The 16,710-nt window shown below is 41.5% G+C and overlaps 1 protein-coding gene across 1 annotated transcript in view; it reads right to left on the bottom strand.

Moving 5' to 3' along the window:
* The window catches only part of DTD1 (D-aminoacyl-tRNA deacylase 1), a 581,115-nt gene that overhangs the window by 483,592 nt on the left and 80,813 nt on the right, over positions 1-16,710 (bottom strand). The window contains exon 2 of the mRNA XM_069234729.1: positions 11,107-11,197. Within this exon, the coding sequence (XP_069090830.1) occupies positions 11,107-11,197 (91 nt within the window). The remainder of the gene's footprint in view (positions 1-11,106; positions 11,198-16,710) is intronic.

The following is a 16,710-nucleotide window of genomic DNA, read 5'->3' on the forward strand; positions in this document are numbered from 1 at the left end:
GGGCCTGGCAGAAGTTATGCAGGTATCTAGGGGACAGGCTTCTCTGCTCCCTAGCAATACCGCTAACACACAACCTCTGGTTACCTTTGACCGGTGAAAGACTAGTAGAACGCACCCTAAACAGTCACCCCCTTCCTACCATGGGAGACCTCTTCCCGGATGGTCACATCATAACACATGACATATTAGCGGCCTCTGAGGAAGCTACCTCCATGAATCATTTTATCCTCAGATGCCTGCAGGGTATATTATGGGACAGAGTATCATCTTACCCCTTAGCACCAAAGAAATTCACACCAGTGACCTTAGTGATAACAAAGACAGATGGACCGAGACTGGTTTCCCATCTATACCAAACTTGCCTAGCCTTAGAATCTCCAGGTAATGAGGGGGCCCGCCATGCCTGTGACTGTGACTCCGAGCAGCAACTCCCAGACAAGATATGGCAATATTATTGTTCGCAGACATGCCTTGTCTCCCCAACTATATACACAAGCTACTACACTATACATTTCTACACAGAGAATACACTACTCCACTAAACCTGGCAAAAATCGATCCTACACAGTCACATACCTGCCCTAAGTGTGGCGCAGACCAAGCAGACCTTATACATCTTGCATGGATCTGCCCAGTTCTCCAAAACCTAATGGACACAGATCCTCACCACACTGACAACAAAGACAGAAGTTACTATCGCACCTGACTTCCTGCAGCTCCTCCTTGACTATGTTAAAACTCTCCCATCCAGCATTAGATGCTTTATTGCAATCATGCCCCTGCTAGCCAAGGGCTGAACAGACATCTTCTGGGGCAACAACAAACCCCCCACTTCGGCAGACTGGCTGAGAAACATGATCTTTTGCGACACCACTAACGAAGTGTATGCAGCACTGCAACCCCCGTCTCTAAGGCCCAAGGATATTTGGCAACCCCTTCGCACTTACTTGATAACCCTCGACAATGATGATTCTGATCCAGTGGCAATTACTACACGCACTCCTAGACTCCACACCCTCAGGAACCAGGTCCTACACTGCTATTGGAACTCTCTGCATCGCAAATGTGTCCCTTCCGCTGATCATTTATCAATAATGCTGCCAGGATCCCATGGACACTCATATGTATTCTCTACACTGCTCTGCATTTTATTTGCTATATGTGGTCATACTGGCTTTGTATTGGATAGTGCTCTGTGTGAACAAACATAAAGGGTTGTGTTCTCTCTATGCAAAATGACAAAGTATTAAAAAACAAAGAAGTGGTCTGGTGCCAAACCTGACGACTTTAGAAACTAGGTTCTAATCCTGAGAGTTTGGCAAATCAATCTTCCTGTGTTCCTGTGTCTAAACGTTATAAATATATGTGAAACATAATGGAATTGGGAAATGTGCTGTCTGTGCAATTCAAGGGTGTAGAATCCCTGCTAGGACTCCTTGCACCCCCTGTAATGTATAGTGCTCCACTACTACTAAGACAGGGTTGTGCATATAAACAGCAATAGATACAAGCTTTGTGAGGGACTTCACAAAATTATATCTTCAATTATTATACAATTTTGAGCAACAAAATGCTTGGTGAAAAATCCTTGTGTTGAAAAACTGGAAGATAGTATGTAGGTCATGTAGTGTGGCAGGACATTTGAAAGAGATATTCATGTTACCCAGTGTGTACCCATCACAATGACGTGTAATTCCACTTCTTCTATGGACGGTATCTCAAATTGGTTGGAATATACTTTCGATACAACCTTGACAGAAAATGTTCGGTAAGAAAAGGTTCTCTGCTACATGGTTGCTGGAGGTAATACTCGAAATGAAATGTATCATGGCTTAGATAAAATAGGCAACATAATGAATAATATTCCCTTCAGTTCACCTGGTGCCTAATTTTGTATCCACTGAAATGTATTACTAGTAGTATTACCACTTAACTTCAATTAGCTATTAAGTGTTGTGATGCCACTCGTTAGAAGGAGGAACAAGTGGCAGTGTGGGATATTGGTTTGGTGAGGTCAATCATACATTATGAAAACGAATACACGTTTATACTTACATGCTACTTATTCAATGTGTGTCAAATGAGACAAGAGGCTTGATGTGTTCAGAACATGTGAAAGTTCTTCAGCTAAACTGCAAACAAAAACCACTTCCACAGGTATATAACTTGCCACTTGTACACAAACAGTGGTTCTTCTGTTCCTTTTTTTTATTTTATCATGCAATAATGCATCTTAGTCTGTTTAGGAGAGGCAGTTCAGTTGATATCGAGGGACCCCCAGATCCTAGTATTCTCACTCAGAGCACCTTTTTGCTTTCAGGAACTACTGGGAAAAGAAGACGGGGACATTAATACACCTCTTACTGGTTCTATTGTTGTCCCTGAGTGCTCATAATTCCTGCTCTAGGATCTTTTGCATCATTTTTACACACTTCTTTCCCCCGACAAGGTGAAGAAGCACAGCTACAGGTGGGTAGAATGCTACTCCATAAGAGGTGCTATGAAATGAAGTCTGTCAGGTGGTTTCTAGAGGTAGTATTTTGATGTAATGTCATACACATAAGTAAGCACTGCCCATGTAGGCGGCATGGCAGAAACATCTGAACCAGCGAACGTTAAAGGTTAGGTTATTATGAAGAATATTGTTTACAGCTACTAAATATCTGATGTGAACAGCTAAGGGCCCGATTTAGAGTAGGGCGGGCAGTTCACTGTCCGCCAGAGGAGTGGTGGTAATAACCTCCGATCCCCTGGCAGGCTCCTGCCTGCCATATTGTATTTAGAACTCTCCACCGGCCTGGCCGAGGTATTAATGTCTTTAGAGGAGCCGCTGCGACAGGGAACCAACAGAGATCGAGACAATAATTTATTCTGGAGAGAGAAAAAAATGCACTGGCATAAAGAACCAGTGAAAAAGTGTGAATACTTACAAAGGTTACACATCTAAAGACTAGGTAAAGTACTTTAGATACACTTGGTATTTTATTTTTTATTTATTGGGTTTTTGCTTAAGTGCCAGTCCTGAGACATTTCAATGAGCTTTCCAGTTGCCAAGACGAATCGATCATAATGAAATCAACTTTAAAAGATTAAAACACATCAGTGCAAAAACATTAAATGGTCACCATAAATATGTACAATACAAAAAGTTATATTACAACACTAAAAGTCAGATATCACAGCATACCACTGTTTCCGTTCTGAAGTCAAGGATATCTAGAGATTTGATGAAAACATTTAACATTTCTAGGTGTTTTGAGTTATCTTAATGAGTTTTAACACACACAATCATTCTATTTTGTAGCTTTTGCTTTCCAAAATCCATCAGCTTGAATTTGGCTTACATGTGATTGTTTGCAGTAGCTGATCTACTTGTATGGGTTGGCTAGCATAGAGTTGTAGGAGTAAATATGCACTGTGACTTTACACCATTTACCGCTTGTCGCTTTATACACATTGTTTAATATTATGGTTGTTGTTGAACAACCGTCCAATTAACCTTAGTGTTGATGTACTCAAAATTCACAGTTGGTTAATTTTTAGGTTTAACAGCTTCCAGAACAGAATTTCTATGCATTTCAGGACATATATAAATACTCTGAGGGAACTTTAGGAGTTTATATAAAACACACTGCTCAATTCATTATCACCAAAAGGTTTCAAACTATTTTTGTGGCATTGCAAGATAAACAACAATACAAAGCTGACTCCTCGAAAAGACAGGGAACTGTACAAGCATAATCAAGTGGTGGGTCTGAATAAGTGGTATAACAATGAATATTTATGATGGGTAGCAATGTGCTGTATCACTGTGTTTATTCAGATGTTCAGACTTGCCCTTACTAAAAAAGAATCTGGGTGTGGGCTGTAAGATTCCACCATCTCAAAAGAAGTCAAATTAAACCTAGGAAGCCCAAAAAAGAAAATCAAAATATTTTGTCTTACTCCAGTCAAGGCAAAGACAGTTTTCTTTCCTCCACTGTTTAGGAAGGTGCAACTCAAAGTTAGGGAGATGGCATCAAACCTCTTGCTGTAATCAAAAAACATTTCAACATTTATTGCAAACTTTTGTTACTAAAGTTTGTAGCTCTCAAAACCATGGCCCAGCAGGAGATGTGGCTATTGACAAAGAGGAATGAGAAAATAAATTATTGTGGACGATTGAAAGCAGGCTCCCTCATCGTAACCTGCTGCTTACTAGTCAGCAGTGACAAATGCATCCAAACCACAATGAGCTGAGATTTCCATACAAGAATCCAGATATTCGTGCAACACAGCACTCTGAAATTTATCAAGAGTGACTGCTAGCAGCCCTCCATCCCTTGAAATCAAAAGATAAAAATTTAGTAGAGAGACAGCTTTGTAGACCTCCTTTGGTCAGCTAACAAGCATGTACATTCCAGATATTGGTTCTCCCTTCATGACCTCATTTCCTTTTCCTCACTTCTTTTCTGTCTTCTCCACATTATTCAAAAACTCTCTTAAGATGTAAACATATTTGTGGTAATTTGTTGAAAAATTAAATGTACTCATTGAGAAGAGCCCTATAACTTACTTTGTTTTAAGGATGTTGGTCATATATTTAAAAATGTTTACTTCTTCATTTATGTGTCAACATATTTCAGCCTAAGCCATTACGAGAAAGCTTCATGTAGAAGCAGCATGTACTGGCCATTGCCACCTATTTTCTCTATACGCTAGTGTACAATAATGCCCTTTATCTGGCCTTACTGTTGTACGCCATTAACAGAATGCAAAACCTTGCTGTCAGCTTTGTCTTCCTGCTTTAGAGATTTGACTCCCTCTGCAGCACACAGAAAACTGAAATGGCTCCCTGTCTGCCAGTGTTCCTTACGTAAGGTTCCCTGGCTGGCAGAGTTCACTCTTTTCTTTGACAATGTTTTGTTCATCATATTATATTTTGAAAATGTGTAGTAATTTTGGTATAATGTGATACATTATTCTCCTGTTACCAGAATTGCACTGGAGGGCATATATGGAGGCAATATCGACAAGCCATCAAAAAGTACACAACTATGGTGTGATAAATTTTAGGAGCACTACACTTTTAAATATCTTATGTGATACTTAAGTTGGTGGCCACTCTGGCAACAAATGCACTTGTGCTTCTCTAAATAAAAGAATCCTAAACGCAGCTTTCCTTGGATCCAAATGTACTCATGCCCTACATACACAAATACATGAATGGCTGTATCCAGGATACTAATATGTTTCACAAAGGTTGCTGAGTATTAACATACTGACAGGTTTATCATTGTTCACTTGCTTCTTACAGTTGAATGCTCTCAGTTCACCCCTGTGATCAGATTTCCTTACATGGAACATTTCTGTTCTACCTCAAAATTTTAATTCAAAGTAATACATTTAAGAGATCATAATTCATGTTTTGAGAATTACAGATGTGAATGTGCACTCATAAATTAAGATACAAGTACCTGAATTGCAAACATCTTAGGTTCACAAATAGACTAATGAGTCGGGCCTTAAGAGACTACCTGTAACACATCAGCTATTCAACAGGGAATATTTATCCTGTAAAATGATGTCCTTTGAAAGAGGAATCATGGGAGATCTGCAGGATATTAGTATCTTGGAAATAACTGCCATTTTCACCCTTGAAGGAAGTCAAACTCTTTTTTGAAAGAGAATAGGGGCTCACATCAAGACATTTTATTTATCAGTCTAAGAGGTAAATGAGTGAATATAAGACATCACCAAACAATTTACAGCTTAGAAGTTGCAACAATAACACTCCCTTTAAAACAAAAAGCAATGACAGTTCACACTCTGTTTGGCTATTGAGATGAACTATTAAAGATCAGAAATTCCTAGTCCAGAACGCGTCCTCCACACTTAAATCTAATCAAATGGTTAGTGCACTTATTTCCACTTTCCAAACAGTTCTAGTTATAATTAGGTCAACAATACAGAAACTCGAATTATGATATGAATAGAACAGATCTTAACACTACATTGTGTGGTCTTTTCAAAATTAGCCACGCAGCCTAATCAGAGCTCTTTGAAGGTCAATATCTTAAAACACAAAGTGAATGTCATTTGCAAGTCTTTTTGCGCCACAAGTAAACAAACATTGATAGGCAAAGGAAGCTGCTATGGGTGTTTAATAGGCGTGTGATTTAAGGGAGTGTATTATGTTAATCTGTTTCTGGGGATGTTATACTGTGGATGATCTACATTACAAAGTTCTACTTTAATTTATGATACAGTGTATTATATTCACACATGCAAAAATATTCCTCCTTTTAGCAGGAAAAGAAAACTGCCCAACATTGCTTGCAACCTATTTCAGGCTTCTACACCTGTACAAAATGCTCCATCTGTAAACTTGGTCTGACGAAATCCCAAACCCTTACGATTAATGGCCAACGTTTTACAATACGAGACTTCATAAACTGTGAGGGTACCAACACAGTCTACCTCATCATTTGTTCATGTAACATGACCTATATAGGAAGTACAACCAGAGCTATTAAATTAAGAATACAGGAACATTTTCAGAATATACAAAAGGATGATCTTACACTTCCATTGGTTGATCATTTTGTTAAATGTCAACCCCACACACGAATGTTTAAATTCTGTGGTTTAAAAAAAACTTAAACAACATCCCCGGGGCGGCAACCTCGAATTGAAACTAAGACAAAGTGACAAGTCCGACCAGGCCTTATTAAGGACTCAGAATGGCAATATTGGCTCCACTGATGGACTATAAAGCACAAACATGATAATATCTATCCGTCTATATGCACCTCTTGTATTATGCATTTATATTTCTTTATAGGTTCAAATTATTCTATATATATTATCTCCATGCAGGATGTCAAATGGATCATTCTGACGCACAGTATATTCTTTGCTTTCTATATACAATACAATATGCTCCCCCAAGTTTTCCTTACTATTTTATAGCTCCAGCTATTTCTGCCACAAAAATTCCATATTTCACCTTACACTAGTCATACCTAATTCAAAAACGCCTGAACTCTTCATCCATGGCTTAGCTTCTAAGAACACTGTGACTCAGTTAGGGAGAATCTTTTTCGCCCACATATAGACCGCTGGGGATACCCTTTTCACATGAATATTATAGGTATCCACCAAGCTGTTGGTGCACATTACATTAAACTTTCAAATAACCTGGGACTACTAACTCTATATGTAAGTGACATAATGTTACCCTTGCCTTAATTAGCACAAGTCTTTTACCTTACGGCCCTCTTGATATGGCCACTGTCTCCTTTATACGCTCATATTAGCTAAGTAGACTTCAGATAACATGAGAAGGTTTCTCTGAACTGATAGGTATCGGTAATAGTTTTAGGACCTAGAAACCTAGCTGTTAGTATTCACTAGGAAAACGGGTAGAACTAGACATTTAACACACACTGGTAACATATACAATAATTGATACCTCTCAAATCTGGTCCTTTAATTTAAAAAAAAGGGATGACACCCTGTTAGATTACACAACTCAACATGATCTATTTACCCTTACGTTCATTCTAATATGGCTGCCACCATCTCCTCACATCTACAACAGTTTCACAGGAACATGAAAATAGAAGTAAGACTCTATGACTAGTTACAAATTAAAAACAAAATAAAAATAAAAACAACAGAAGGACTTCTTAACTTCATTGTATCCAACATGGTGCTGGACTAAAACGCCGTAATAGCAACCAAGGATTCACCCTGAGACATTCAACATCCACTAAGTTTGGTAAGCGACCCGTTTTTTTGGACTAGCGATATAATATCCTTTTTTCCCTTGCCACACAATGACAACAAAGTGTCCACTTGTTCCTTTCGCCTCCTAATATGATCCTTTTATCGGATATGTTATACCACAGTCTCCCTTATTTCAACACACAGCGTTATTAACTTCTCTGGTCTCCAGCAATTTTCTTTGTTCTACTTTGAACTTTGCATCTAACATGCAATTTTGATGTACCCTCCACGCTCTAAATGCACGCTTGCTGTGGGGTTTTGTTGTTCTCTACTCTCAAACCTTCACAGAACCTGGCACTCCGATAAATGGACAGACATTGGATATTTGGATAGATATTAGGCTTACATTATCCACTTGTTCCTTCTGCCTCTAAATACGACCGACTAGCAGATATATTATTCTCCACATGTACTATTGTATTATGTTGCACACGTCATGGTTCAAGCGCATTATGTACCCTCCACTCTCTAAGTGTATGCATGTGACAGGGTATTGTTGCTCTTTTCTCTCAAACCTCGCAGAACCTGGCACTCCGATGAATGGACAAACACTGGATATTTAAACAGAGATTACGCTTACTTTATTTGTTCCTTTTTGTCTCTGAATACGATCCACCAGCGGACATGCTGTCTTCCATGTACATTATTGTATTATGTTGAATACGTCACGGTTCTAGCGCATGTGTATTTGAGATTCTGATATTTTAACCTTTCACATAACCCGGAATTGAGGTACATGAACAGATACTGCACTCAAATTAACTACTTGACCTCTGAACAATTTGAATGTAATAGTTCTGCAGTACTCTCTCCATTCAGTAAATATGCATTAGACTACGATAACCTATTGTGAACCATTATGCTGAATTTTAACTGTAACGGAGTAATGCAAGCCAACAAGTCTTGGAGAATATTTGTTTCTTATATGTCATTTTTATGCAGAATATTTGTATTGACCAAAATTATGGATTTCTATTGATGAATACGATTAGGTATGAATATCCTTTCTTGTTCCTACTATTGATGTTATCATAACCATATATTTGATTAAACTAATTATCATTTACTAATTATCACACATCAATCATCCTCTACCAGCACCAGTCTTGCTAATGAGGTATCAAACATAAATTTGCATGAACCCTCAACACCAAGCCAAATTAATTACTAATCAGCTCCTTACCGCACTATGGGTTAACACAATGACAATCGGTTATAAATATTTGTCATGGATCCTTTGAGATCCCTCGTAGGACCAATCGATTTTTATTCTCTTTTCACTTCATTACCATACTTTACTCACAGGGTACATTCCGGTATGTTTTCTATCCACATAGAACTCACACAACTACATCTGATCTTCCCGTGTCATTTCCTTATAATTGTTCTTACTTTTATGTATTATCTACAGCCTTGAAAAAGCTCCATGTGAATTCACCACTAGTGATAGGGAGCGACACATGTGTCGTCTGTCCGGTCATAAGTCTCAAAGTCTTCATCCATAAAAGATATTAACAAGATGCCCTTGATCTCCAGGACAAAAGGGCACCAATAAATATATTTGGATTCTTCATTCTGACTCGTAGTATTAATCTTATACTATAACTAAATTGCAAGTCCAAAATCGTATATATAAGTGAGTTTTTCAACCATTTATTATCTCATGCAAAAATACAGCAGTCTGCTGACTGCCATTCTGCTTATTCCTTTAAATACCACCTATTTGAAGCTATTGAACATAAGCTTCACTTTCTTTAGAAACACGTGACTGTGTGCAACGGGGAGGGTTAGAGTTAAACTAGGAGCAACTTTAGGGTGCCTTTTTGAGGCAGGTTAGACCTAGTGACAATGCAAAACTACAATGCTCTTCTAGCATTCGACTTCTCTTGAGACACTCTCATATGGCTGGGACTTCAAAATAATGACTTTTTTTCATTTTGATGCACAATCACATTGAATCAGGAATACTAACTACCAATATTTTGTCAAGGTATGTATATTAAAATAATGATAGATGTACCATTATTTACTAAGACTATATCTAGATCATCAAGATATTAAGATGTGAAGCTAAGAATAGCAACTATCATTGCCTTCAGATACTTACCTCGACAATATAATGTTCTGGATTCAAAACATTTGTAGGTTGATATAAAAAAAGCTCAACAATGTATTGAACACACTTGTGAGCATCTAAGGAAAGAGCAACCAGGGCACTCCAAACAGTAAGAGTCCAAAAGTCGGGTGACTTACTGTAGACACGTTTAATCCTCAGTGATCGGTCGTTGAAACATAGTTCAAAAATGTTTGAATCCACATACGAGAAAGTATATAGCAGGTTACAATAACAAACTGACTCCTCACATGGTGAAACGGCAGCGTTATCAGACGCTGCAGTGGCAAGTACATACGCCGTCTTTACTCGCTTCTCGAACTCAACGATTAGAAACAGACAGGGTCTATTCAGACTTTTTTGTTTGTTTGCATGTCCCGTACTGGGGGGCATGCATCTTGGAATTTGAAGTCACTACGCATAAGGAACACCCGGTATTGATTTGGAAGGAACACAGTTCCAGCATTTTGGATCCTTTTACTTTTGTCAGATCTATTTCATCGTGTGGATTTCTAACTGAACACCATCAGCCACTTTTTTTCTCTCTAAAAAGTATATCTAGAGCCTTGAAAAAGTCCGAGAGGACGAAACACGTGTTGGCTGTTTTGTTGCTTATTCTATGCCTGTTCATTCTGAGGAGTCAGTTTGTTATTGTAACCTGCTATATACTTTCTCGTATGTGGATTCAAACATTTTTGAACTATGTTTCAACGACCGATCACTGAGGATTAAACGTGTCTACACTAAGTCACCCGACTTTTGGACTCTTTCTGTTTGGAGTGCCCTGGTTGCTCTTTCCTTAGATTCTGTAACCTACAGCGCATGACAGAGGTGTTTGTCGCCATCCACCTTTGTGTGTGTGCACCTCGAAACCCTCGGTGGTTGGGTTTCTCTGCACCAGGCTGGCACCCGCCACAGCACTTTCTGACGACATACTTTTTTGTTTTTTGTTTCTTGATTTCAGATGTGCGTCGCTAAGCATCAACCACCTTTTCTCAGTATTATAATTACACTTGTGAGCATCAATGAAACCATATCAAGGCATTTTTGTGCCCCAGGCAGCCAACGACTGACACACATATATTGTCTTGTACAATTGAATTAATTAAGCATTCTTTCTGTCAAGTTACGATTTTCCTGTATGCTGAAACAAGAAACAGATATTACTTAATAAAAGAATGTGATTGTTGTGAAATGTAGGTAGTGCATATGTATCTACTTACATGTAGTCCACATCTTTCTGTGTATCCTCTACAGAAATCCCCAACAAGACACATATACCACGTCCAATGGAACTTATTGTTTCCTCTCCAACTGAAAAGAAAAAAAGTTGCCTTGAGCTGTTAGCAGTTCTACTTCAAAGAACTGAAATTAAAATAAGTCTCTCTAAATATATGCATTATAAGCTAGTATGAATGTAGTAAAGCGCATAAACACATAACCTCAGATTTATAAGACCCTGGCTAAAGGACCAACTCCATCACTGTTTGTTTCTAGCAAATACCAATATTAAATGAAGCACTGTCACAGAGTCAAATCTTAGCTATTATAAAGAGGAGAACTGACTTGTTCATGATAGCAAATAGGATTTTATCCATTAAAGGCAGTGAGTCGTATGTAAAGTTAATAACGTGACAAAACATAATAATGGAGTTGTTCCCTCCCTCCTGGTAGTGCAATGTAGCCCATTTGGCTAAATGACATAAAGTTAGTGTCCAAAGATTACCATATTTGCCTTTGTCTAGCCTCCACATTAAGGCATTGCTTTGAATCACGTCCTACAGTGAGGTAAATGGTGCAGTGGTTTGCACCAAGCAGACTTCTTAAGATGAGACAAGGCTTAATGGCTAGAGTTGCCAACTTTGGAACCTTGTGACCTATATTTGAATTCCAACCTTAGCATTTGATTTAACATGAAGGGATTCCGGGCAAATAATTTAATCTCCCACTCACTACCAAAATGTGAAATGTAGTGTAATGGAAACATTTTCTAGCTATCGTAATGAAAAGTTTCAATTCTATTAAGGACACAGAGGTTAAGATTATGCTGTTCTTTCTTCACCACTTTATTAAGAGTAGCCAGTACCAAAACTACATTTCCCATAAACACTTGGAAATCCAACAATTAACAGTAAAATGACAGCCAATCCTCAGTCCATGTGCCATAGATAGTCCTTCACCGCTGTTTCCACCTCCTACTCTTCCTGTGACTGAAAACAACAGACCACTTCCTTCAGTTTTACTTGGATCTATCAGATCCTTAATGAGAATAAAACATACCCCAATGATTTTCCATACCTTCACCGACGTACAAGGTTATGTAAAATACAGATGAAGGCAAACAAGAACCACAATATTTCAATAAGGGCAGATATTAATAACAAGACCATGTAAGTTATCCTCACCTTCAAGAAGAATGTCTCCCAGGGTGGGGTTACGCTTGCCAAAATGAGTGGGTTAATCCTCCTCTCGGTGTCCTTAACAGAATTGAAACTTTGTTACAATAGGTAGGAAAGTTTTCATTCTATGTCAGGACCCAATGCGAGGATTATGCTAGTTTAAAGCTTTCCCACCACGAGTGAAGCCATATTAAGGAACGGTTTAAAGTAGAATCTCTTGGAAGGAGAGTCCAAAGACCAATCCGCCGCATTGAGGATATCCTCTAGGTGAACCCAAGAGAGAGAACCCCTTTGAGGCCATGGTCCCCGTGACGGAATAGCCCCAAAAGACTTGGTATCAATATCAGCTTCCTGCATTGCCTAACGGACCAACCGAGTAATAGTCAGAGAAGATACTCCCTTAAAGGGTTTCCTGAGGGTGATCAACACTTGTCTCTCCCATTGGGGCAGAGCTCTGCTATCGTAGCCTCATCGCATTTGATACATCTGACCACACATAACTTTGGGGAGTCTGGATAAGAAGGATAAGATACCACCTGTGAATTGCATCCTGTTTGTCTCGTAATGTGGAACGTAAACCCCTCCGGAGTGGACACCCTACCAGTGATGTCCAGCACCCGAATATCTGATACCCGTCTGCAAGATATGAGACACAACAAGGTGGCCAGTTTGGCTGAAAGTTCTTTAAGTGAAAGATATTTGTTGGCTGGCCATGACAGAAATAGATTTGAGAACCTGGTTGACATCCCCCAACACTGAATGCCGAGGTTTTGGGGCAAGGACAAGCAGACACCACCCATCAGCTTCCTCACTAATGGATGTTCTCGCACCGGGTGATCGCCCACAGGTGTGGGTCCTGAAGGTGTTAATTGAGCTATAGGCTAGACCCTCTGAGGCCAGCAAGACCAGGAAATTTAGGATATGGACAACCTCTGCCCCCAATGGATCCAGGTGTTGCTGGTGACACCAGCCCAGCCATCAAGACAATGCTGATCAATAGCATTTAATGGTGCTCCCCACCCACATCTTGGAGAGGAATGCTGCAGCATGTCCTGAAATTCCTGGGACTTTCCAGCATTCCCTGTAATCACCCAAGTCATAGGTGACAGAGACCCCTTCTGAAATAGCAGATGGAGAGTCCCGTCAAGATCTCTGAGAAGATCCAGAAGGTGCGATAGAGGGATTGGAAAATCCCAAGAAAGTTCAAGTAGAACTGGATACTAATCTTGTGATCTCCAAACCGGAGTTATCAGCATAAACTCCACCTGTTGTCTCTGCACCGGGCATAGAGGCGAGTGTCATGGCGAATGAGGGAACGGTGTACCCTTGTTCTGGGATCCAAATATCGCTTGTCCATTCCAGATCACCATGTGAGTAGGCCACCACTGTATATCTTTCCATGCATCGTCCGTTAGGGGAACTACCTGAAAGTACATAAGGCTTCTTCATAGATGAACAGCCTTGAGACACTACAGGGCACGGTAGTGAAGAGGGCCCAGGAATTTAGCCTGGATCAAAGAAGACAACAGGCCGACTTCCCTCACAATCTCGCGGAGCGAAGTTGGCGGTTTGACTACCAGCCAGCGCAATTCGTGCCTGATCTTGTTCATTTTCTGTGAGGGAAGGCTGAGCGTGGCCCGAACTATCTCCACCACAAAGCCCAAGAAAACCAGAGAATGGGTGGTAGAGAGGACAGACTGAGGCTCACTGAAAATGAAGCCAAGAGACTCCAAGAAAGAAACTGCCATCTGGAGGTGTGGGAGCACAACTTGGAAGGACTAGTCCATCATGAGGAGATCATCCAGGTAAACGATCAAGCGGACTCCACAAGCCCTGAGAAACTCTATCACGGAATGCATCACTCTGGTAAAGCAGCACAGGGCGGAAGAGAGGCAGAATGGAAGTGTCATAAACTCGAATGTTTGCCCCTTCCGCTGAAAGATGCGGAACCAGCAATGAGGGAAAAATATCAAGACAGTCAGGTATGCGTCCTTGAAATCGAGACATACCATCCAATCATTGGGCTGGAGGATGTCCCTTAGCAGATGGATTCCCTCTAACTTGAAGGGGGGGGGGGGGGTAGACCAATCACTGGTTGAATCCTTTCCGATTGATGACGGGACGTTGGCCACAAGGAATAAATTGCTGATGAATCCCACCTGATGGGAGGGATATCCTGACGATCGTGCCCTTGCAAAGCAATTCAGACACCTCTGTGTCCACCAGTTCTTTGCCCATAGTGGAAAAGATCAGCAGCTATTCTTTGGACAGGTGAGCCGAAAAACTTGATGTGGAAACAGTGTATGGTTTGTAGCACCCAAGCATTGGAGGTTAGAGGTGCCCAGTTGGGAGAAAAAAAATGGAGCCTGCCCCCAATGTGTGCAGTGGAAATGATTGGACACACACCTTGGGATGAGCTGTGGGAGCCACTGCATCTGTGGTCGCCTCTTGCACCTCTTTAATTGGGATAGAGTCTGATGAGGTAGAAGGTTCAGAATTTGGAAGCGTGCTGGTACTGTCCATGCTTACGACCAGGACCCCTGCCGGGGGCTGGAGGTTGTGAGCGACCGGCCGAGCCTCACCTGCCTCAGCCAGCCCTGATGAAAACCCGGGGCATAAAGATATGTTTAATGGACAACTGTGCCTTGTCCAACTAGTTAAATGTTAGGACAAACTTGCCCAGCTCCCGAACAAACGGGTCGTCAAACAATCCGCCTGTAGTGACGGGACCCACCTCTGATGTGGCGATGTTCACTAATTTAGGCTCTATCTTGATGAGGAGCGAACAGCGCCTCTCCGTCAATATGGAACAATTAGCGTTCCCCATAAATATAATAGTTATCTGGACCTAGCCTGACAGAATGGCCGGGGAGATCAAGGTGTCTGACGCCTTTGCACCTTCCTAGCATGCGGGATAGGGGTATTGAGACATCCAACTGCTTGTCCAGGCAGGCGCGCCATGACCTGTTTATCACTTTTTTGGGATGGCAGATAAACTTTCCAAAGAAAGTCACTATGCATTCATCTATCTCGGGGTCGATGCCACTTTGTTGCCTAAAGACAGGTGAAGGCATTCAGCGTGCAGGCAATTAATGACTTCCTTTTCGAGCAGATTGCGCAGCTGTCCCACGACAAAGGTTGCAACCTTATCAGCAGAAGTCCACTCCGCAGAGAGTGGCTAAACCAGTATCTCTGGTTTGAGCAGGTCGGCCATCCCTTGGAGAGCGTTGGCAGTCCCTTGGAGAGAATCGGCCAGACAGCCATCAAAAGCCTGCATTTAGGTTGAAGGGCACCACGGGCGAGACCCCTTGTCTTGTTCTCCCTCTGAGCTCGACAAAGATGGTGTCCAGAGGGAGTGTGCCTGGGAAGGGAGGTAGGAAAGGACCTGAGGGGCCTGGAGTCTGAGGGTCTGCTTCCGGAGTTGGGCCCTGGTTCAGCCTATTAAATGCATCCAGGTCAACACCTGGGCTGTGGTCCCTGTTCCGTTTAGGAGGAGCTGCAGGTTGGAAAGCTTCTCCTGGAAATTTGTGAGTGTGGGCCCACAGGTGTCTTCCCTCGCTGGGAGGGATTTGCCACGGAGTTCTGGTTATTGTAATAATTTCTGATCCAGGGAGGCCACCACCTGCTTAACCGCGTTTCAAATGGAGGCATTCATGATCTCTCAAAAGTGCTCATCAATGGGCAGGTAAGTAACATATTCTTGCGTAGGATTCCTCACTCATGGTGGTGTTTATGCTTACTGGGGTGACCAGTGTCAGGGAGTAGGACCTGCGGATACCAGGGAGGTGCAGAAGATAATTTAAAGGATCTGGGGTCATAAGGGCAATATAGAGAGCAATGGCAGTGGTGGGGATTTCCCAGCCAAACTAAGACGACCCAGTGGCCAATGGCAAGCAGAAAGGCCTGCAAATCAGGAGGTACAGGGGGCCAATGGTGTGATGCAGAGGCCTATCGGGACACAAAACCGCCCGTTATACTAAGAAGGGCACTACCGCCTTGGACAGTGTCCTGCTCAGAAGAAGAATGCGTTGTATGCTCACTACTGTTCACAGACCACAGTGAGGGTCATACTGCTCCAGGCGGGTAGGGGGCGAGGCACCGAGTGGGCACCAGGCTGGCCCGCTGCGTCCCTTTACCTTCAGTAAATTTCAAGATGCATGCAGGCTGGGGAACCTGAAGAGAAAGCGCCTGGTTGCACGGTCCATGCAGTGCCCTCTGGTGGTCGGAGGACCATACCTCACAAGACCCCGAGCGCCACAGCATGCTGTAGTCAAGGTAGCAGCCACGGTGGACTGACAGGAGTTCCAGCAGCCACGCTACAAGAAAAAGGATTAACACTCAAATAAACAATGTATTAAAGAGCAGTATAAGTCAGTAAAGAAACAGCCTAGGAACAGAGGTGAAGGACTATCTATGGCACATGGATTG

Source organism: Pleurodeles waltl, chromosome 5, assembly GCF_031143425.1.
Source record: "Pleurodeles waltl isolate 20211129_DDA chromosome 5, aPleWal1.hap1.20221129, whole genome shotgun sequence".
Taxonomy (NCBI): domain Eukaryota; kingdom Metazoa; phylum Chordata; class Amphibia; order Caudata; family Salamandridae; genus Pleurodeles; species Pleurodeles waltl.